At 43.7% G+C, this 23,080-nt stretch overlaps 2 protein-coding genes across 7 annotated transcripts in view; both read right to left on the bottom strand.

The window, feature by feature from the left end:
* LOC121557515 (dual specificity testis-specific protein kinase 1-like) overlaps nt 1-7,938 on the bottom strand; it is a 45,769-nt gene extending 37,831 nt beyond the window's left edge. Inside the window, exons 1-2 of one of the 2 annotated variants that reach the window (XM_041871110.2) lie at nt 7,668-7,938; nt 6,934-7,049 (exon numbers count right to left, since the gene is read on the bottom strand). In XM_041871110.2, the coding sequence (XP_041727044.1) occupies nt 6,934-6,964 (31 nt within the window). In that variant the 5' untranslated portion in view covers nt 6,965-7,049; nt 7,668-7,938. The remainder of the gene's footprint in view (nt 1-6,933; nt 7,050-7,667) is intronic. The other variant, XM_041871112.2, reaches the window with a different exon arrangement.
* Nucleotides 7,939-19,664: 11,726 nt separating this feature from the next.
* Nucleotides 19,665-23,080, bottom strand: part of LOC121557518 (tenascin) — a 128,782-nt gene continuing 125,366 nt past the window's right edge. For all 5 annotated transcript variants that reach the window (XM_041871115.2, XM_041871117.2, XM_041871114.2 and 2 more), the window contains 5 exons: nt 23,008-23,080; nt 22,634-22,730; nt 22,283-22,444; nt 21,835-21,998; nt 19,665-21,654 (listed from right to left, as the gene is read on the bottom strand). The exon at nt 23,008-23,080 is cut by the window's right edge and continues 79 nt beyond it. In XM_041871115.2, coding sequence (XP_041727049.1) covers nt 21,544-21,654; nt 21,835-21,998; nt 22,283-22,444; nt 22,634-22,730; nt 23,008-23,080 — 607 coding nt within the window. In that variant the 3' untranslated portion in view covers nt 19,665-21,543. The remainder of the gene's footprint in view (nt 21,655-21,834; nt 21,999-22,282; nt 22,445-22,633; nt 22,731-23,007) is intronic.

Below are 23,080 nucleotides of genomic sequence, written 5' to 3'. Positions count from 1 at the left end.
TAGCCTCTCAAAGCACTTCATGATGATGGAAGTGATTGTTACTGGTCGGTAGTCATTCAGTTCAGTAGAGCTCTTACTTTGATGATGAGGCCTACAAACTATACTGATGCAGGCCATGCAGGACCACAACATGCTGTAGTTGTTAACAGTTGTGGAAACACTGGCAGAGAGAAAGGAGATTTGCTCATCATGGATCAACTGTGCACTAAATGCTTTCCGCCAGCATAATGACTTTTGAGAACAACACAGCATTGTGGGACGGTAGAGAGTTGGATGGATGCAGTGTATGGAAGGTTACACAGAATGTCAACAGGACACAATTTAACTCTGTCCCTCTCTAACTTGTGTTTGTCCAATATGGCACCCTATTTCCTATATAGTACACTACTTTTGACCAGGGCATGCATAAAGCTCTGGTCAAAGTAGTGCACTATATAGGGAATAGGGTGCCATTTCAGACACCAACTTATCCTGTAGATCCCATGGAACCTCTCCCATGCATTGGTCAAACAACCAAATTGAGCTAGGGGTTGTTTCGGCATGTTCAGGGTAGCCAACCACTGTAAGAGTAGGCCATTGCAAACACCAGACTCAAAGACTACTATCATAAGCACTCAATAAAACAAACATGTTAAGGCATACTGAAATAAAAGCATTGCAACCTCCGTTAAAACCTGGGAAGTAGGGATATTATTCCATTAAAATGTGGAATTGACATTTAGTGAGGGAGGGCAGATTAGGAACATTAAAGAACATTGTGTTTCTTGTACAGTCTTGGACGGGAGTCGCTAATACTGTAGGAAGGAACAACATAGTTCGCAAGTAGGGTTGCAAAGCTACCGGTAATTTACCAAAGTTAACAGAATCTTCAGTAATTTTGGTAACTAACAAAAAATATATGGCAATCAATCGTAACATTGGTAATTTATAATTTAATAACTTTTTTAATAAATCATTCATATATAGTACTCATTTTTTATCTATGTGTCCATGTTGTTCATGAGTTTCTAGTAGATAGACCATATGTTCAACAAAAAATATGCTAATTGATTAAATAAGCATTTTGTCAACAATGGCATTATTTTCAATTACCTCTGCAACTCATACAACTATTGACCTTTTTCACAACTGTCACAAGTTTGCCGCCAAAACGTTGACAACAAATACATATTGTCATTTTATTTTTAAATCATCTTATTTAATTATTTTATATATTTTACACGTGAAAAGGCCAGAGAGAAGGCCAGCAACAATTACAGACACCTGTGTTAAATCTGAAGTACACAAAAGGGCAACTAGATGTCTTGTGGTAGATTACATAAAATCCTTGAAAGATACCAAAATTCACGTAGTTTACTGATAAACATTGAACGTTTCCAGTAATATACCCTCCCTTTCCAACCCTATTTTCAAGTCATCGGTCAGATGAGGGAAGAGTGGAGTGTCAGTGGGAGAAAAAACAACAACTCAGAAATTGTTTTGGGTGTTTAACTACAACACCCCATACATCTTTGAAAATGCACCATAAATCAGTTAGTAAAATAGTGGTGCACTATAAAGGGAATATGGTACCACTTGGGACAGAGCCAACAGACGTAGGTCTCAGACACACCAGTACAGGTTGCTGGCCCAGAGTACTGAGCACCTCTGAACATCATTTGCGAACCGAGTGCGCATCGATTTTACATGCGGAATCCTGTGAAAAATGTCGCCAGTCAAACGTCTACAGCGGGTGGTCCCTAAAACACAGCTCGCTGATCCACATTTGGTGCGATGTGTGCAAGCCTTTACAGAAACCTGAGGTTATCCCCATGCATGCTTCACTATAACATACAGTACACAGTGATATCTGTGTGAGCTAAGGAGGTAAGGCTATGAAGTCAAAAGGACAGAACGCCAGCATCGCAAATAGCATTATATTATTTTCCCACTACTTTTGACCAGGTAGTGCACTATAAAGTGAATAGGGTACCATTTGGATGCAACCATCAACATACACATGTTGTAAGTCAGTCTATTTTTCCAGTACTTTGGGAATCCTGGTTCTGAGGAGGACAGACAGAAAGACTCAACACCTCTGATTACTGTACATCATCATAAACAACAACAAACCAAGAGAAAGGAGTGGGATTCAAAGGTCCCATCATGCCAGCCCCTCCCTTCTCTGAGTCCCCTCTCCTGAGTCCCCATTCCCTCCCCTCTGTTTCCCTCCCCTCCTCTATCCACTGTGTCACCCCTCACCTCCCCTTACCATCCCTTCCCCTCTGCTCCAATGCACTGACCCACACCACAGACAGGCTTTACATGAATCAGACCACTTGTTTCTCTCAGATGGCAAAACAGAGACAAACAAAGGTCCTGCACCAGATTATAATGACTGGACAAGGCGACCTGATCCTAGATCAGCACTCCTACTCTAGTATGGCACTAGTATTCCTTAAAGCAAAGGCTATTTTAGATGCTCAAGTCACTATCATGCCAGTACATTTCTCTCATCAAATCTATTCACCTGGAGCCTGTTCAGAGAAATGAGTCTCTGATCTTCAAACCACAGAGGAAGGATAGATAGATAGATAGATAGATAGATAGATAGATAGATAGATAGATAGATAGATAGATAGATAGATAGATAGATAGATAGATAGATAGATAGATAGATAGATGATAGATAGATAGATAGATAGATAGATAGATAGATAGATAGATAGATAGATAGATAGATAGATAGATAGATAGATAGATAGATAGATAGATAGATAGATAGATAGAGTGGGGGAAAAAAGTATTTAGTCAGCCACCAATTGTGCAAGTTCTCCGACTTAAAAAGATGAGAGAGGCCTGTAATTTTCATCATAGGTACACGTCAACTATGACAGACAAAATGAGAAGAAAAAAATCCAGAAAATCACATTGTAGGATTTTTAATGAATTTATTTGCAAATTATGGTGGAAAATAAGTATTTGGTCAATAACAAAAGTTTCTCAATACTTTGTTATATACCCTTTGTTGGCAATGACACAGGTCAAACGTTTTCTGTAAGTCTTCACAAGGTTTTCACACACTGTTGCTGGTATTTTGGCCCATTCCTCCATGCAGATCTCCTCTAGAGCAGTGATGTTTTGGGGCTGTCGCTGGGCAACACGGACTTTCAACTCCCTCCAAAGATTTTCTATGGGGTTGAGATCTGGAGATTGGCTAGGCCACTCCAGGACCTTGAAATGCTTCTTACGAAGCCACTCCTTCGTTGCCCGGGCGGTATGTTTGGGATCATTGTCATGCTGAAAGACCCAGCCACGTTTCATCTTCAATGCCCTTGCTGATGGAAGGAGGTTTTCACTCAAAATCTCACGATACGTGGCCCCATTCATTCTTTCCTTTACACGGATCAGTCGTCCTGGTCCCTTTGCAGAAAAACAGCCCCAAAGCATGATGTTTCCACCCCCATGCTTCACAGTAGGTATGGTGTTCTTTGGATGCAACTCAGCATTCTTTGTCCTCCAAACACGATGAGTTGAGTTTTTACCAAAAAGTTATATTTTGGTTTCATCTGACCATATGACATTCTCCCAATCCTTTTCTGGATCATCCAAATGCACTCTAGCAAACTACAGATGGGCCTGGACATGTACTGGCTTAAGCAGGGGGACACGTCTGGCACTGCAGGATTTGAGTCCCTGGCGGCGTAGTGTGTTACTGATGGTAGGCTTTGTTACTTTGGTCCCAGCTCTCTGCAGGTCATTCACTAGGTCCCCCCGTGTGGTTCTGGGATTTTTGCTCACCTTTCTTGTGATCATTTTGACCCCACGGGGTGAGATCTTGCGTGGAGCCCCAGATCGAGGGAGATTATCAGTGGTCTTGTATGTCTTCCATTTCCTAATAATTGCTCCCACAGTTGATTTCTTCAAACCAAGCTGCTTACCTATTGCAGATTCAGTCTTCCCAGCCTTGTGAAGGTCTACAATTTTGTTTCTGGTGTCCTTTGACAGCTCTTTGATCTTGGCCATAGTGGAGTTTGGAGTGTGACTGTTTGAGGTTGTGGACAGGTGTATTTTATACTGATAACAAGTTCAAACAGGTGCCATTAATACAGGTAACGAGTGGAGGACAGAGGAGCCTCTTAAAGAAAAAGTTACAGGTCTGTGAGAGCCAGAAATCTTGCTTGTTTGTAGGTGACCAAATACTTATTTTCCACCATAATTTGCAAATATATTCTTTAAAAATCATACAATGTGATTTTCTGGATTTTTTTCTTCTCAATTTGTCTGTCATAGTTGACGTGTACCTATGCTGAAAATTACAGGCCTCTCTCATCTTTTTAAGTGGGAGAACTTGCACAATTGGTGGCTGACTAAATACTTCACCCCCCACTGTAAGGAGTAGATAGATAGATAGATAGATAGATAGATACAGTGGGGAAAAAAAGTATTTAGTCAGCCACCAATTGTGCAAGTTCTCCCACTTAAAAAGATGAGAGAGGCCTGTAATTTTCATCATAGGTACACGTCAACTATGACAGACAAAATGAGAATTTTTTCTCCAGAAAATCACATTGTAGGATTTTTATGAATTTATTTGCAAATTATGGTGGAAAATAAGTATTTGGTCAATAACAAAAGTTTCTCAATACTTTGTTATATACCCTTTGTTGGCAATGACACAGGTCAAACGTTTTCTGTAAGTCTTCACAAGGTTTTCACACACTGTTGCTGGTATTTTGGCCCATTCCTCCATGCAGATCTCCTCTAGAGCAGTGATGTTTTGGGGCTGTCGCTGAGCAACACGGACTTTCAACTCCCTCCAAAGATTTTCTATGGGGTTGAGATCTGGAGACTGGCTAGGCCACTCCAGGACCTTGAAATGCTTCTTACGAAGCCACTCCTTCGTTGCCTGGGCGGTGTGTTTGGGATCATTGTCATGCTGAAAGACCCAGCCACGTTTCATCTTCAATGCTCTTGCTGATGGAAGGAGATTTTCACTCAAAATCTCACGATACATGGCCCCATTCATTCTTTCCTTTACACGGATCAGTCGTCCTGGTCCCTTTGCAGAAAAAACAGCCCCAAAGCATGATGTTTCCACCCCCATGCTTCACAGTAGGTATGGTGTTCTTTGGATGCAACTCAGCATTCTTTGTCCTCCAAACACGACTGAGTTGAGTTTTTACCAAAAAGTTCTATTTTGGTTTCATCTGACCATATGACATTCTCCCAATCCTCTTCTGGATCATCCAAATGCACTCTAGCAAACTTCAGACGGGCCTGGACATGTACTGGCTTAAGCAGGGGGACACGTCTGGCACTGCAGGATTTGAGTCCCTGGCGGTGTAGTGTGTTACTGATGGTAGGCTTTGTTACTTTGGTCCCAGCTCTCTGCAGGTCATTCACTAGGTCCCCCCGTGTGGTTCTGGGATTTTTGCTCACCGTTCTTGTGATCATTTTGACCCCACGGGGTGAGATCTTGCGTGGAGCCCCAGATCGAGGGAGATTATCAGTGGTCTTGTATGTCTTCCATTTCCTAATAATTGCTCCCACAGTTGATTTCTTCAAACCAAGCTGCTTACCTATTGCAGATTCAGTCTTCCCAGCCTGGTGCAGGTCTACAATTTTGTTTTGGGTGTCCTTTGACAGCTCTTTGGTCTTGGCCATAGTGGAGTTTGGAGTGTGACTGTTTGAGGATGTGGACAGGTGTCTTTTATACTGATAACAAGTTAAAACAGGTGCCATTAATACAGGTAACGAGTGGAGGACAGAGGAGCCTCTTAAAGAAGAAGTTACAGGTCTGTGAGAGCCAGAAATCTTGCTTGTTTGTAGGTGACCAAATACTTATTTTCCTCCATCATTTGCAAATAAATTCATAAAAGATCCTACAATGTGATTTTCTAGATTTTTTTTTCTAAATTTGTCTGTCATAGTTGACGTGTATCTATGATGAAAATTACAGGCCTCTCTCATCTTTATAAGTGGGAGAACTTGCACAATTGGTGGCTGACTAAATACATTTTTTCCCCACTGTAGATAGATAGATAGATAGATAGATAGATAGATAGATAGATAGATAGATAGATAGATAGATAGATAGATAGATAGATAGATAGATAGATAGATAGATAGATAGATAGATAGATAGATAGATAGATAGATAGATAGATAGATAGATAGATAGATAGATAGATAGATAGATAGATAGATAGATAGATAGATAGATAGATAGATAGATAGATAGATAGATAGATAGATAGATAGATAGATAGATAGATAGATAGATAGATAGATAGATAGATAGATGCAACAGGGTAGTAGGACAGTTCTCTGACTCAACACCTCTGAAAAAGGTTAGGATAGGAGCGCACAATACTGAGGAGTTTCTATATTAGGACAAGACAGTTATACACACTTAGTCACACTGTATCAGAGAGTCTGTGCCCCAAATGGCACCCTATTCCCTGGAGTGCACTACTTTTGACTAAGGTTCTGGTTAAAAGTACCATTTGGGACACACCTGAATGGTGCAGGTTTGGAAACAGAAACACACACACCTATAAGACACAGAATGTTATTACATCTACTATAGCTGCTTTTCATCAACAACATCCAACTCAATGCACGGTGCTCCATGCACACACGCTATAATCACAAACACAGGCAAGCAGCAACAATATTTGAAAAATGTAAGATATAAAACAATTCAGTGTAAAGGATGGAGTCACTCGGAATCAAAGGCATATGACTAACAGTAAAAATAGGGCTTAGGATAAACATTCAATGCACTACTTCTGTAAAACTGAAATGTTTCTATATGACACATAGTTGTCATGGGAACATCAAAAACGTAAGGATATGACAGGGATGTCATATGATGATTTTAGGGTATATTTTCATTGCATTTTCAATGCAATATTAAGAGGGGTAAGAAATAGTTGTTACAGTACTTACTCCATTGATTTAATAAGCTATTCATATGCATCTTGACGATGGGTGGAAATGCACTGGCCGCCAGTCAGTACAATACCCAAGCCAGCTTGGCAGTAGTTATAGTCTTTATCCAGAAGCTGGGGAGAACCACATGCATGCAACAATGAGCAAACACACACACACACACACACACACACACACACACACACACACACACACACACACACACACACACACACACACATACACATACACACACAGAGCCAGGACTGTTACTATACTGTGACAAACATTAGGCTTTGCTTTCATGCAGGCATCATTAGAGGCAGGCACAAACATATATTCAATAGGCCAGCTGTTGCATTCACATTTTCCATCAAATTAACCCTAGAATATTCACACACAAAAGCTCCAAATAGAAATATTGACCATGTCTGTAATTTCTGTAAATATCTATTCAAATATTAAAAATAAAAACAGGACTACATAAGTAATGTAGGCTATATGACAAATATTTACAAATGAGTCTTGATCTTTGAATAAGAGCCAGCCATTTCCCCAGTCAGATATTATATTCTGTACATTGTTGGTCTGTAGCCTAATCTTCACGTCTTCAATCAATGATCTCTTGTTATTAGAAAAAAAAAATAAGGGAAACTTTAGGCTATAACTCCAACCCTGAACAAAACTCCAACCTTGAACACATATTTAAGCACAGACAACACACATACTTGACCGGTATAAATTGTACTTACATCGTTATAACAACAGTCCAATTTGTTTATAAAGAGTAACGTGTTCTCCCAGAAATGTATTGATTATATTCTACACAGTGATATATTTTAACTGAGTTAGCTACGTAGGATACACTGGGATCCGAATTCGGTGCGCAATGCACTGTTTCCGTATATGCTGTGCGGCTCTTCAGTCTCCAACCAACGCGCTCGCCTAGCAGGGTGTGAAAGCGGTTGCATGTCGGAGCGGGGTGAAACAATCTTGATGACATTAATGTTTGATGGGTTGCCTTTGGAACCAACTGTAATTACGTCGGTTGATATCGCTCAACTCAGTCTCCACCCACTATGTAAGCTACATTATAGCCACCGATCAACTGTGCTGTTGGCTACTTTGTAATCATGCAATAGAAGAGAAATGGAAATCGTTTTTTTTCATGTATTTATTCAGCAGGTACAATAAGGCAAATAAGGCACAAGAGGTAAATAACACAGTATATACTGTAATATATATAATAATATTCCATTTAGCAGATGCTTTTATCCAAAGAAATGTACAGTTAGGCATGCATACATTTTACATATGGGTAGTCCCGGGAATTAAACCCACTATAAACTCCATGCTCTACAAACTGAGATATATGGGACCATATATATATAATGTTACAGTGTTGACAGACAGTCACTGAAACTCACATACATTATGTGAACCGGCTATATTTCTAGGAACATTGTCATGTCAAACACTTTGGATGATAACGAGGAACACATTGTATTATTATCTTGTGTGCACCAGCCGAAGCATAAACTCCCTCTGAGAGTGTGGGAATTAAATGAATACAACAGGGGGGAAGGAAGGGTAACATATCAAAGAACGGCTGAAACTTGTTGTTTCTCACAGTCTTATTGTTCTATAGTTAGTGTGACTGGTCTTACAGCGTTACTGTTAGTCAGACATCTGCTGCAAGTTGGCTGAGAGAGCCAGGCTGCAGACTCTAGTGTTCATGAATCATCAGCCTATTTCTGATCCCACACACTGACACATCTCTCTACTTCTGCGGAGAGATTCTATCATTCTATCATAATTTCACCATCCAACCACCTGTTAATTACACTGCATCTTCATTTTTCTTCCTGTTACTTCATAATTTTCCCACAGCAATTATGTTAGGTAACAGTCACCACCTTCAACAAACATTTAATGATGACATGGATTGCTACATGTAAAACATCAAACAACTACATTTCCCAGTTAAATTAAATTGCATGAAAGATAGAGGCAGTATGGCATACTTGTTGAATAACACTATTCAGTGCAGCCGATGAAAATACATTGTACCGAATGTAGAATACATTTTCTGAAGTAGTAATTGGATAGATTCAGTATGTTTTATGATAAGTTGGCACTTCAATTAATACGATAAAATAATATGTTTATGATATTCTGTCCATAATACCCCACTCAATTGCATAGTGATGCTGATCCGTTCACTTCCACCTCATTGTGATAGGAAAGTGGGTAAACTATGCCTCCAGCTGTTAATAAAGTGGAACTACAGGTCTTTGCTCATGTTTGGCATAATTCCATCTCATTCTACATCAACTCAATTTTTACTTTAGTAAGGTCGATTATAAACCTTTCACCTCATTTTAGATTAGCATTTTACCAACAAACACCAGTCAAGTTCAGAATATTGCGTATGACTTTAAAGAACATTGCCTCCATGCACATTCTTTACAAAGATGTCCTAGTTGTAATATCACGAGAAAACAAAGGAACAGATGCATTCATTAGAGGGCTAGTTATTCCTTTTAGTGCATGAGAAGGATGAGACATCAGCAGGTGAGATGGCCTTTCTGGAAGCCACCTAAAATGCCCAGCAACTCATGTGGTTTAAATCCAGTGACAATGACTCGTGTGGCATACGTACACCTCTCATAATGCAACCGACAGACCTCAAACAAGTTCTTGGGAAGAAGCATAGTTTGGGAGTACACAGGCCGGACCCCTAGTACCTTCAGACACAACCCCACATAGACATCCTCCAGGGGGATGGGTCTCACAATCCTGGACGCCAATAAGATCCTGTTGGCCAGGTCAATAGAGAAGACATACCCTGCTACAGAGGTAGCAGGGTATGTCTTCCAGGTCCTGCTGAATGTGGAAGCTCTGGCCTTCCTTGGGCAGGCCCACATAGAACAGTGTAAAGATATCCACATTTGTCACGGATTCCGCCGAGGCTGCTCCTCCTCCTTGCTCGGGCAGGCTTCGGCGTTCGTCGTCCCCGGAGTACTAGCTACTGTCGATCGATGTTTTCGGTGTTTGTCTTGTGTTGTCTAGTTTGTACACCTGTTTTTTATTTTGTGTTGATTGTGTAACATATAAGTTCCCTTGTTTTACGTTTGGCCTTTGTGTGTTATTGTCTTTTTGTCTTGTTGATGTTCGGCATACCTAGTTCGCCTTTTACGCACAGAGTGTGTTACTCCTCCAGTGTTGTGGAGACTTTTGTTTGTGCGTGTTAACTTTAAGTAAAGTAGTCATCCTGTTTCTCTGTGTCCTGCGCCTGACTTCACTGCCGCGTACACATCACCCCTTTTGACAGAATAACACACCTTTATGGAGTCAACAGGACCAGCGGTGGTAACGGAGTCTCTGGAGGATCGTGTCAGCAGCCAGGACGCCATGATCCGTAGACTGGGCACCGCCATGCAGGATGTGATGGACACTCTGAGCCGATGGGAAAGAGGAGGCTTGCCCACACCTCCTCCTACAATACCACCACCATCAGCCAGACCCATCGTTCCATCTCCGGAGTCCAGTGGGATTCGGCTCTCGCTCCCGAGGGCATATGATGGCACCGCAGCCGGGTGTCAGGGTTTCCTACTTCAAGTAGAACTCTGCCTGGCAACCATTCACCCAGCGCCCTCGGGATACGAGAGCGTTTCCGCCCTCATCTCCTGTCTATCCGGCAAGGCATTGGAGTGGGCCAATGCCGAATGGAGGGGAATAGACGCCGCCACCATCAGCTATGCGGAGTTCTCCCGCCGCTTCAGGGCGGTTTTCGATCATCCCCCAGAGGGTAAAGCGGCGGGGGAGTGTCTGTTCCACCTCCGACAGGGGAAGAGGAGCGCGCAAGAGTTCGCCCTGGATTTCCGGACTCTGGCGGCTAATGCGGGTTGGAATGAGAGGGCCCTCATCGACCACTATCGGTGCAGCCTACGAGAGGACGTTCGCCAAGAGTTGGCGACACCAAACTAAGCTTCGATCAGTTGGTGGACATGTCGATCCATCTGGATACCCTGCTGGCTACCCGCGGACGTCCGGAGTTGGGGCCGTCCGTTCCATCCCCCAGCACCTCCGAGCCGAGCCCTATGGAGCTCGGGGGTGCTGGTGCTAGAGAGAGGAGGAGAGAGACCCGGAGAGAGGCCGTCCCCTGCACCAACTGTGGCCATAGAGGACACACTGCGGCTCGGTGCTGGGGAGGGTCTCCTGGGTATCGAGGCAACGGGTAACGCACTGATGAGTCATTTCAGGTGAGTAGGCGCCCAACTCACCCAGAGCTCTCTGTTGTCCACTTGTGTATTCAAGTTGAATTTCCCCAGGTTTCATCTCATTCCCAGCATAAGGCGCTAGTCGATTCAGGCGCAGTGGGAATTTTATTGATCGTAGTTTCTGTGTTAAGTTAGGGATTCCCCTCCTACCAGGGAGTGGTCTGATCAGTGTGTCGGGCGGTGTATAGGTGTTTCCGTAGGGGCGACCACGGTGGAAAGTCCGAACCAAATGCCCGCACTGCACATTCCTCCTGAGTATGATGATTTGGCACTCGTGTTCAGTAAGAAGAGGGCGACACAATTGCCACCTCATAGACAGGGGGATTGTGCGATAGACCTCCAGGCAGGTGCTGCACTTCCGCGTAGTCATGTGTATCCTCTGTCTCAAGAGGAGACGGCGGCTATGGAGACATACATCGCAGAGTCTCTGGGACAGGGATACATACGGCCCTCCACTTCTCCTGCGTCCTCGAGTTTCTTTTTTGTGAAGAAGAAGGATGGAGGTTTGCGCCCGTGTATTGATTACCGTAGTCTCAATCAGATCACTGTTAAATACAGTTATCCTCTCCCTCTGATTGCGAGTATGACGGAGTCATTACACGGAGCGCGCTTCTTCACAAAATTGGATCTCAGGAGCGCCTACAACCTGGTGCGTATTAGGGAGGGAGATGAATGGAAAACAGCATTTAGTACCACCTCGGGTCACTATGAGTATCTCGTCATGCCATACGAGTTAATGAATGCTCCTTCAGTCTTCCAATCATTTGTGGACGAGATTTTCCGGGATTTGCATGGGCAGGGTGTAGTGGTGTATATTGACGACATTCTAGTATACTCTGCTACACGAGCCGAGCATGTGGCCCTGGTGCGTCGAGTGTTGGGTAGGCTGTTGGAGCATGACTTGTATGTGAAGGCGGAGAAATGCCTGTTTTTCCAGGAGTCCATCTCCTTCCTGGGGCATCGGTTGTCCGCGTCAGGGGTGGAGATGGAGATTGACCGCGTTTCAGCCGTGCGTAATTGGCAGACTCCTACCACGGTTAAGGAGGTGCAGCGGTTTTGGGGTTTTGCCAATTACTACCGGAGGTTTATCCGGGGTTTTGGACAGGTAGCAGCTCCCATCACCTCCCTGCTAAAGGGGGGCCCGGTGCGTTTGCAGTGGTCGGCTGAGGCGGACAGGGCGTTTAGACAACTGAAGGACCTGTTCACCTCGGTCCCGGTGCTGGCACATCCGGACCCCTCTTTGGCGTTCCAAGTGGAGGTGGACGCGTCAGAGGCGGGTATTGGGGCTGTACTGTCTCAACGCTCGGGCACGCCTCCTAAACTCTGGCCATGGGCTTTTTACTCTAAGAAGCTCAGCCCGGCGGAACGTAATTACGACGTGGGGGACAGGGAGCTGCTAGCTGTGGTCCAAGCCCTAAAGGTGTGGAGGCATTGGCTTGAGGGGGCTCAACACCCTTTTCTCATTCTGACTGACCATCGTAACCTGGAGTACATCCGGGCAGCTAGGAGACTGAACCCTCGTCAGGCTAGGTGGGCCATGTTTCTGGTCCGGTTTGTCTTTAAGCTCACCTATATACCAGGGTCACAGAACGTTAAGGCAGACGCCCTGTCCCGGCGATATGACACAGAGGAGAGGTCCATTGAGCCCACTCCCATACTGCCGGAGTCTTGTCTGGTGGCACCGGTGGTGTGGGAGGTCGATGCGGAGATCGAGCGGGCGTGCATGCACGACCCTACTCCTCCAGAGTGTCCGGAGGGGCGGAAGTACGTGCCGCTCGAGATTCGTGATCGACTAATTTATTGGGCTCATACGTCACCCTCCTCTGGACATCCTGGTATTGGCCGGACAGTGCACTGCCTTAGTGAAAAGTACTGGTGGACAACATTGGCAAAGGACGTGAGGGTTTATGTCTCCTCCTGCTCGGTGTGGGCTCAGTGTAAGGCGCCTAGACACCTGCCCAGGGGGAAGTTACAACCCCTACCCATTCCACAATGGCCGTGGTCTCACCTATCGGTAGACTTTGTCACGGACCTTCCCCCCTCCCAGGGGAATACCACTATTTTGGTCGTTGTGGATCGGTTTTCTAAGGCCTGTCGTCTCATCCCAATGCCGGGTCTCCCTACTGCCCTACAAACTGCTGAGGCCCTGTTTACTCACGTCTTCCGGCACTACGGGGTACCTGAGGATATAGTGTCTGATCGGGGTCCCCAGTTCACCTCTAGAGTCTGGAGGGCGTTTATGGAACGCTTGGGGGGTCTCGGTTAGCCTTACCTCGGGTTTCCACCCTGAGATTAATGGGCAGGTGGAGAGAGTAAACCAGGATGTGGGTAGGTTTCTGAGGTCTTATTGCCAGGACCGGCAGGAGGAGTGGTCGGGGTATATCCCCTGGGCAGAGATTGCCCAGAACTCCCTTCGCCACTCCTCTACGAATCTGACCCCTTTTCAGTGTGTGTTGGGGTATCAGCCGGTTCTGGCACCCTGGCATCAGAGCCAGATCGAGGCTCCTGCGGTGGATGAATGGTTTCGGCGCTCGGAGGAGACATGGAACGCTGCGCATGTCCATCTGCAGCGGGCTATCCGTAGGCATAAGGCGAGCGCCGATCGCCACCGCAGTGAGGGTCCAGTGTATGCACCTGGAGATCGAGTCTGGCTCTCAACTCGAAACCTGCCCCGTCGCCTGCCCTGCCGGAAGCTGGATCGGCGGTTTGTGGGGCCATTTAAAGTCCTGAGGAGATTGAACGAGGTATGTTACAGGTTACAACTGCCAAATGATTATCGCATTAACCCCTCGTTCCATGTGTCTCTCCTCAGGCCGGTGGTAGCTGGTCCACTCCAGGACAATGAGATACGGGAGGCTCCTCCGCCCCCACTGGACATAGAGGGGGCTCCGGCGTACTCAGTCCGGTCCATCGTGGATTCGAGACGTCGGATGGGGGGTTTGCAGTATCTCGTGGAGTGGGAGGGGTACGGTCCGGAGGAACGGTGCTGGGTGCCTAGGAGGGACATCTTAGATCCCTCCTTCCTGACGGAGTTCCACCGGAGTCATCCCACTCGCCCTGCTCCGCGTCCTCCTGGCCGTCCCCGAGGCCGGGGTCGGCGCACGGCTGGAGCCGCGCATCAAGGCGGGGGGGGTACTGTCACGGATTCCGCCGAGGCTGCTCCTCCTCCTTGCTCGGGCAGGCTTCGGCGTTTGTCGTCCCCGGAGTACTAGCTACTGCCGATCTATGTTTTCGGTGTTTGTCTTTTGTTGTCTAGTTTGTACACCTGTTGCTTATTTTGTGTTGATTGTGTAACATATACGTTCCCTTGTTTTACGTTTGGCCTTTGTGTGTTATTGTCTTTTTGTCTTGTTGATGTTCGGCATACCTAGTTCGCCTTTTATGCACAGAGTGTGTTACTCCTCCAGTGTTGTGGAGACTTTTGTTTGTGCGTGTTAACTTTAAGTAAAGTAGTCATCCTGTTTCTCTGTGTCCTGCGCCTGACTTCACTGCCGCGTACACATCACCCCTTTTGACAACATTAGGGATGAGGTCATGTCCATCCCATGTCTTTCTGATAGTATCCCTGGTCAACCCATCACCTGGTGCCACAGGAACCGTCAGTGCCAGAAAGGGGCTTTTGTCCTTACATACAGAAGCTTGGTTGATAAAATATTTGTAGGTTTCTGGGGAAATTACCTTTTAAAGTTCCTGTGATAGAGGACTTGGTGTTGATAAGTCCGTCTTTGGTTGAGCTTTTTTGTTCAGTAAGACATTGACAAAAAAAGGAGAGTACACATACAACGATAAAGAACTTCACTAACCTCCAGGAAGATGTTTTAAAATCCGTATCTCCAGTGTATCTGATTTTAATCAATTCTTAGGTTACTTTTCCTGTATTTCAAAGCACCAAAAGGAAAGCAGTCACGGTGGCTACTACATTAAGCTTACATCGTTTCCTTGTTATGATTCAACAACAGTTGTTGCCACACCCAGACCAAAGAGCAAACAGGAAATAGCTTTACCTCTGACTCTGAGCTCTTCATAGAGTACCATATAAACATACACATTAAACTTAGTGGTTCCAATGGTTTTTCCACCATTCATTTTTCCCATAGGGGAATTTAGAAACCCTTAAAATAAGGGCTGTGTTTCGTGTAGGCTTACCCTGGTGTGACATTTTGATAACCGTGTAAATCTCTCTCGGACAAGGTGACTTTTTATCAATATATTGACCTGTATTAACCCCCCCCATCTTCCCCATTATCCCCAGTGCATTTATACCTGTTCTCTGTTTGTCTGTTGCCAGTTCGACTTGTTTCGTCAAGCCTACCAGCGTGGTTTTTCCGTGCTCCTGTTTTTCTTAGTCTCTGTTTTCTAGTCCTCCCGGTTCCAACCTTTTCTGCCTGCCCTGACAATGTGTCCACCTGCCTGACCATTCAGCCTGCCCTGACCTCGAGCCTGCCTGACCATTCAGCCTGCCCTGACCTCGAGCCTGCCTGCTTGACCATTCAGCCTGCCCTGACCTCGAGCCTGCCTGCCTGACCATTCAGCCTGCCTTGACCTCGAGCCTGCCTGCCTGACCATTCAGCCTGCCCTGACCTCGAGCCTGCCTGCCGCCCTGTACCTTTCGGACTCTGACCTGGTTATTGAACCTGCCCGTCCTCGACCTGCCTCTTGCCTGCCCCTTGTATTTTAATAAATTTCAGAGACTCTAACCATCTGCCTCCTGTGTCTGCATCTGGTCTCGCCCTGTGTCGTTATAGGATTAACTATCTCAGTATGAAAATGTATGCACTCACTAACTGTAAGTCGCTCTGGATAAGAGCGTCTGCTAAATGACTAAAATGTAATGTTAGCAAAAAGATTTTAGTGCAAAATCTTTCTAAATGGACAATTCTGTGAACTGTCTTGTGTAAGTTTTTAATTGACACAATACCTGTTAGCAAAGGTGTCAGCTAGAGATGACGTGCAGAAGCTTGCAGGGATTTGTAGTCTTGCATGATGTCTACGTTGATGCTTATTAGCATTTTCAAATCTGAGAGTAAATAGAGCCGAATATATTGATAAAAGTCACCTTGTCCGAGAGAGATTTACATGGTGATCAAAACGTCACGCCAAGTTAAGCCTACACAAAACACAGCCCTTATTTTAAGTGTTTCTAAAATGAATGGTGGAAAAACTATTGGAATAATTTACCTGTTTGACCACTAGGTTTTATGGGTATTACAGTTTTTCTCAGTCGCTTTGGTGCATTTTTCACATCATCCCTAACATGTGCAAAATAATAAGTGCATTTCTCAGAACAATTTGTACAAACTGCAATATACAATAGATATGTTTCTAAAGCTAGTCAGTCACTAAAAATCCTTAGTACATCTCTCAAAAGTAAATATTCATGCCAATGATCATGTCAGTGTCATCAGAATGATAAGTCATTGAGTCATTGTTCACGAACAAGGTTGTCAAAATGTTTAGGCATGTTGTCAATGGAACTGTGTACTTTGACAGTATTACCTGATGTAAACTTAGGCTACAGTTTGGATGACAGTTACTGTATTGAAAATGCACAAGGCTGCACTTCTATGGCATATATCAATTTCAACAGTACTATTTACATATTACTGTATGTGGGTTATTGATTGAAAGAGACTGGACAACCCAAGGGGCACAAAGGAAAAAAAACTAAATTAGAAAGAAACACAGGAAACCACCCCTAAGGCACAACTTTGCCCACAGCACTGTTCTAGTGCTGTCTCTACACATCCAGACGTTCCTGTCTGTCAGCCCACATATTCTCATCCACATCACACCGGATATTTTCCCTTCCAATGCAACGTGGAAAGAATCTTTTGGAATGCCTTATCCATCCTCTGCAGGCGTCTACTGTGGTGTCCTCACATGCTGCATCCATTGCAGCCAGCAGGGTCATCTGTGTGTGTGGCTGACGATCGTACACCTTCCACCTCCATGCTGAAAAGAACTCCTCAATTGGGTTAAGGAATGGTGAATAAGGTGGGAGGAATTCTATGAGCATCCTCGGGTGGGTCACAAACCATTGCCTTATGATGTTTGATCGATGGAAACTCACATTATCACAAATGACCACATACTTTGGCAAATCCTCTCTAAACAGACCCCTCTCATCATCAGGGATGAGAGCCCTGTAGAGAGTCTCTAAAAAGTTGAGTAGATGCTGGGTGTTGTATGGCCCTAAAAGGGGGATATGGGTTAGGACACCATGCTCCGAAATAGCAGCACACATGGTGATATTTCCTCCCCGTTGGCCTGGCAAATCCACAGTAGCTCTGTGACCGATGATATTCCGACCCCGCCTTCTGCATTTGGTCAGGTTGAAGCCAGCCTCATCCACGTATACAAAGTTGTGAGAGGGTTCACTTGATTCCAACTCCATTATACGCTATATCCCAGAACACACAGTTGAATTTGTTTTGGTAAGGAAGAGTGACATAAAATGTACATATATTGCATGTTCCTTCCACAGCAATGGAAATGTGTGCAGTTTATGCTTACTGTACTATGTAACACTATAAAATGTTGCTGTAAAGTAGTTACATAGATATATGTTTTACCTGTACATACTGGTACCGTAGCTCCTTAACTCTGTCCTCATTCCTTTGGAATGGTACACGGTACAGCTGTTTCATACTCATCTGGTTTCTATGCAGCACCCTGTCGATGGTTGAGATGCTAACCGTATGGATGTTTTCAAAGACATCGTTGTCTTCTATAATGGTCCTTTGTATTTCCCTGAGTCTCATGGCATTGTTTGCTCGGACCATGGTGCAAATAGCCTCCTCCTGTTGAGGTGTGAAAAGGCGTCCTCTGCCACCGGTTTGAGGTAATCTTGCAGTCCTATGTGTGGAAAAATGCAGTGATGCATCGCACACTTTCACATAGACAAAAACTATGCGAACACACATTTTACTGTAAAACATACAGGTGGGTGCATGTAAGGTGCAGTATGTATCTGTATAGAGTATATTTCTGTATGCTGTGAAATACAAGTGGACTACTGTAATATGAAGCATTGTAGGAAGTATACAGTATACTGCTTATATACAGTAACAGTGCACTGTACATTGGTGGACATACCTGTTCTCTCTTCGAAACGTTTGTACTATTGAGGACACGGTTGATCTCCCAATATTCGGCTGCACCCTTCGACCCGCCTCAGCCATTGTAAGGCCATGATTGACAACATGGTCTACAATAGTGGCCCTTATGTCATCAGATATGCGCCTATGTCCTCTTCTGCCTCTTCCTCTGTTTTGCCTTCCACCACGCATCCTTGCTCCTCTTCTTCCTCCTCTTGGCTGTTGACCCTGTTCGTTTCCTGGTCCATCCATTATTGGAAAATTGCAACTCTGTGTTGTGGTCTGTCTATATATGCTTGCCAATTGATTCTTCATGAGATGCACCTTTGAGCAATTTAGACAACTGGTTGATTGTTGGTTGAACTAACACTTTACATTCCTTCATGAGTGAGGGTTAATTTCACCTGCACGATTCATCAATTTACGTTTTTGTACAAAAGGTCTAATAGAAATGTGTAAAACTATGCTTGACAGTTTATGACAAATAGTTCAACAATTTTGCATGTAATGGCTTATGCAAGGAACTAATGCCTAGATGTTTTGAGGGGTAAGACTATTCAACAGAGAACCATCTACTATATTTTGATCAACATGACATGAGCAATTGAAAATGTGGAAAAAAGCTGACACTTGTACATTATCAATTGCAATATGTACAAAAGCAATTGCAATTTGTTCAAAGGAATAAGAAATTGCTTTAATGATGTGCACAAGTGACTAGATGATTTGGAATTTGTACAAGTAGTATCAAGAATTGCACTTTTGATCTAAGAAATGCACCAAAGCGACTGAGAAAAACTGTATTAAACCTCCACTGTGGGGCTCTATGAAGCTTTGACTTCTCAACAATTTACAAGTCTAACTGGAATGGTCGGTGCTTTGTTGCACTGCGCTAATGATCCCTTCAAGTGTCATGTATCAAGGAAGTTGATAGCCTATAATGAAATATTTTCTTAATGAACGTTTTCGATTAGGCAGAAAAAGAAAAAAAACCATCAGGAATAAGTTCTATTATGTTATTTTCCTATAATGTTATTTGATTGAGTTTCTTGTCTGCAAGACTCACAGCAACACAAATAGAGTAGGCTTACAAGTAAAACCATAGACCTACATGTGTGTACAATGAAAACAAATAGAATCTCATTCGGTACTGTGATGTGTACATCTTCTCAGTGCCATAAATAGCTCCTGTCTAAGATAGGTTATATAGAGACTGTCTGTATAGCTCCTTGGCTCCTTCACATTTGTGCGTTGGAGAGCTATAGACGAGCCAACTCCCAATATTAAACCAATATGCAGTGTAAAAACAAATTGACAGCTACTTATTTCACACTTATTGCATTATGAAACATTTTTCTTTAGACAGATATTAGACTTGTCAATTTTAAACGAACATCTTTTTTTATTGTAATACGGGTTACAGAGAAACACCTGTTGTTCACCCAGTTATAAACAATAAAAAATAATAGAAAATAAAGAAACTTTAATTTACACAGGTATTTCATGGGGAGGGGGGTCTCAGTGGTTTGGTCTCCTGGCATAGCAGGGGGCGGGAGGGGGAGAACAGAACAGAACAGAACAAGAAGAACTTCTCTCTAGTTCATTTTGGTCTGCCCAAATAGATGTTTCTCAACAAAGTAAACACTGACCTTACAATGTCAATTGGAATTGGCCATTAGCCTATTTTAAGCATCCATATCTTCTGTATTTCATCACAATATTCCTCTCTGACTCCTGTTGCATCCATATACGTATTTCCCATTCATCAAAAATGTAACAATCACCCACAATTTCATTGTATATTGAATTATAGGTCCTGCCTTGGATTTCTTAAGGAAATAGAAAACAAATCAAACACATAAACATTTTCTCTGTATCCTGTAGCTAATGCATGATAGCTGGTGGAAAAAGTAGTACTATCTCAGTTGCATGTGTAAGAGACAATTGCACAGTGCCTGTATGGCCCACACAATCAATGGAAACACCTCATGTCGTCCACCTGTGTGTGGGATGAAGCAGATTAGCTTTATTCAGAATGCCATTTATTTTGCCCATATCATTTCAGATCACAGTTTGCAAGAAGGGATTTCAGGAGAGAGGGAATGATGAAGTGAAAAGGGATGAGTCACACATAGACTAATGAATGAGATAGGACTCTCTGTGAGCTCTCTTCACTTTACATAGACATTTTACATTTGAATGAGTTGTGCGGTTTATGTGGAGAATCCTTTTTTATCAATAACATCACTTCAATCCAGATGATTGAATTGAGTGTACGTATTGTATGTGCTCTTGGTGGGTGGTGTGTTATTCAAATAATATAATTTCTATAATCCAGTTTAAAGGTTACCAGTATTAGTGAAGAGGCCCTGACACTAAAACAAGACCACATGTATGTAATCAGCCATGTCTCTCTGCAAACACCAGGGTTGGTGTCAATTAGAATTGAAGGCAGTCAATTCAGGAAGTAAACTGAAATTCCAATTCAATAATTTAAAAAAGAGGATTTATTTTCAATGACTACTCAATAAACTGAAAAGCAAAAGCTATTTATTTAAAAATCACTACCTGAATTGACTGCCTTCAACTCCAATTGAACCCAACCCTGGCAAACACCCTAATGGCCTACTGTGGTTGGAGGAGATGGACACACTGTAGAGGCAGAATACATCAGTATTCTACATGTTAATACCCCAGACCAGACTCAAATGCACCCCTCCACTAAGTGATGTTACTGTAACATGATAGTGACAAGAAAGAAACATATGCTTTATACTTGGGTTTTATAGATTATACTCTCTTTGGTACGTGTATAATCTGTGGGTTTAGTTTGTGACGTGTAAATCCATATTTTCCCACATCAATTTGGCATTGACAGTATTTATACTGCACACAACCATTTTGTATCAGGAGGTGTTGGATAGTGGGATTTGTAGTACATTTTTACTGTATCTGTGCTTATTTCTGTGAGTGAGCAAGAGGAGGGGTGTAGTTTGAGGTGGCTGGGCTCTTGGCAGTGGCTTTGGTAGCTGCAGGGAAGTGTGGGGCTGTGTCCCAAATGGCACCCTATTTCCTATTTAGTGCACTACTTTTGACCAGAGCTCTACTGGCCCTGGTCAAAAGTAGTGCACTACATAAGAAATAGAGTGCCATTTGGGATGCAACCTTGGAATCAGCAGTGGCAGAGGACGGTGGACGGGTTCAGGGGTCACGAGGAGATGGGTCGTAGCGCAGATCGGTCGGTTGGTTTACGATCGTTTCCTCCTTCCCTCAAAGTTTCTGAAGTTGGATGGCCTAATCTTCATCTCGGCAAACTCAATGGAGTGCTCATGTCCTTTCCAATGGAACCAGTTGACTCCCTGATGAACACAGAGTAATATTAGTAGCGAGGGGTTTGTATTATTAACCCAAATGCCTTGAATTTCCTCCCTTATCATGACAAAGTCAACACGTTTGATACTGCACTACAGCAGTATTTTTTGAAATACGGATATAGAAATTGCTGCTAGTATTGTATCTTCAAGTATGTGTGCTCTCACCTTGCTGTGACTGTCATCTCCATATCGTCCCATAAGGTTGACGCGATGGCAGTTCTTATACCAGAAGGCACCCTTGTAGGACAGGGCACAGTTGGTGACGGCGATGTCATTGTCATGGTCGTAGGTTGAGAACGGGCGACCGTGGTGGTAGGTCATAGAATCACCTACAGAGGGCAGCAGAGAGAGAACTAAGCAGGAACCAAATTTAACCGACTTCAGAAAGGAGGCTTAGGTTGAATACATGCTTGCTTCACCCTCACACACCTAATATCAATATACAGTACTTTATTACTTTGATTTATTCTAACTTTTGGTGTGTCCCCCAAATGGCACCCTTTTGTCTAGAGCCCCCCCCTTGTAGTGCACCATATAGGGAATAGGGTGCCATTTTTTACACACATTGGACTTTGTATTAGGTATCTAATGGTTGCAGAGAAGCAAGTCTTACCTGCGGTACCACTGTACCCTCCAACGTGGACCTTGTAGCGACTGCGGGGATCAGAGATGGAGAACTTGTCATACTGTGCGTAGGCTTCATCCCCCTTGTCTCTGAGGTCCACACGAAGCTCGTACTGTCCTGCTACAGTGATCTTATGGAGGTTCGACAGGCCTGGGGGAAAATATGACAGGTGGGATTTACAATCATTTCAGAGGACTTTTTAGTAATGATATCTACCAAATGATAGGGGAAATTATTACAGTTTATTCAAATACAGTACTCGTATTCATATACCTTAAATGGATTCAAATAAATAAATCAATGTGTTGATATATAATATTTTCCATATTATGAGCATACCGAGCCAGAATTCATCGTTCATGTCACCGAAGCCAGCAGTGTAGTTCCTCCAGTTGCGGAAGAACTCCAGTTTACCGCTCTGGCGTCTGACAAACACCTGGATGATGGGGACAAACAACACCAGATCACTCATTATATAACCCTATGGACTAAGATCCATTACACTGCAATAAATATCATCTGAATCAGTGGTGCCTGGTGTCACTTTAAATCGGCTGACGGGTTCAATGAAAACCATGCATGTGTTTGAATCCGTTCATTTCATTACATTCCAGCCATTACTGGGAGCTGTCCTCCCTTCACCAGCCACCTCTGATCTGAATCAATGAGGTTTGAAGTTAGGTTGTACAGTATACTAGTAGCCAGTGACTTACAGTCCATCCACCTCCATCTGTTTCCATGTCACAGTAGACCTGGGTGGGCTGACTCTCATCTCCACCCAGGTAG

This window comes from Coregonus clupeaformis, chromosome 18 (assembly GCF_020615455.1).
Source record: "Coregonus clupeaformis isolate EN_2021a chromosome 18, ASM2061545v1, whole genome shotgun sequence".
NCBI lineage: Eukaryota > Metazoa > Chordata > Actinopteri > Salmoniformes > Salmonidae > Coregonus > Coregonus clupeaformis.
Note: the sequence above shows the minus strand (reverse complement) of the source record. Positions and strands in the feature narration are given on the sequence as shown.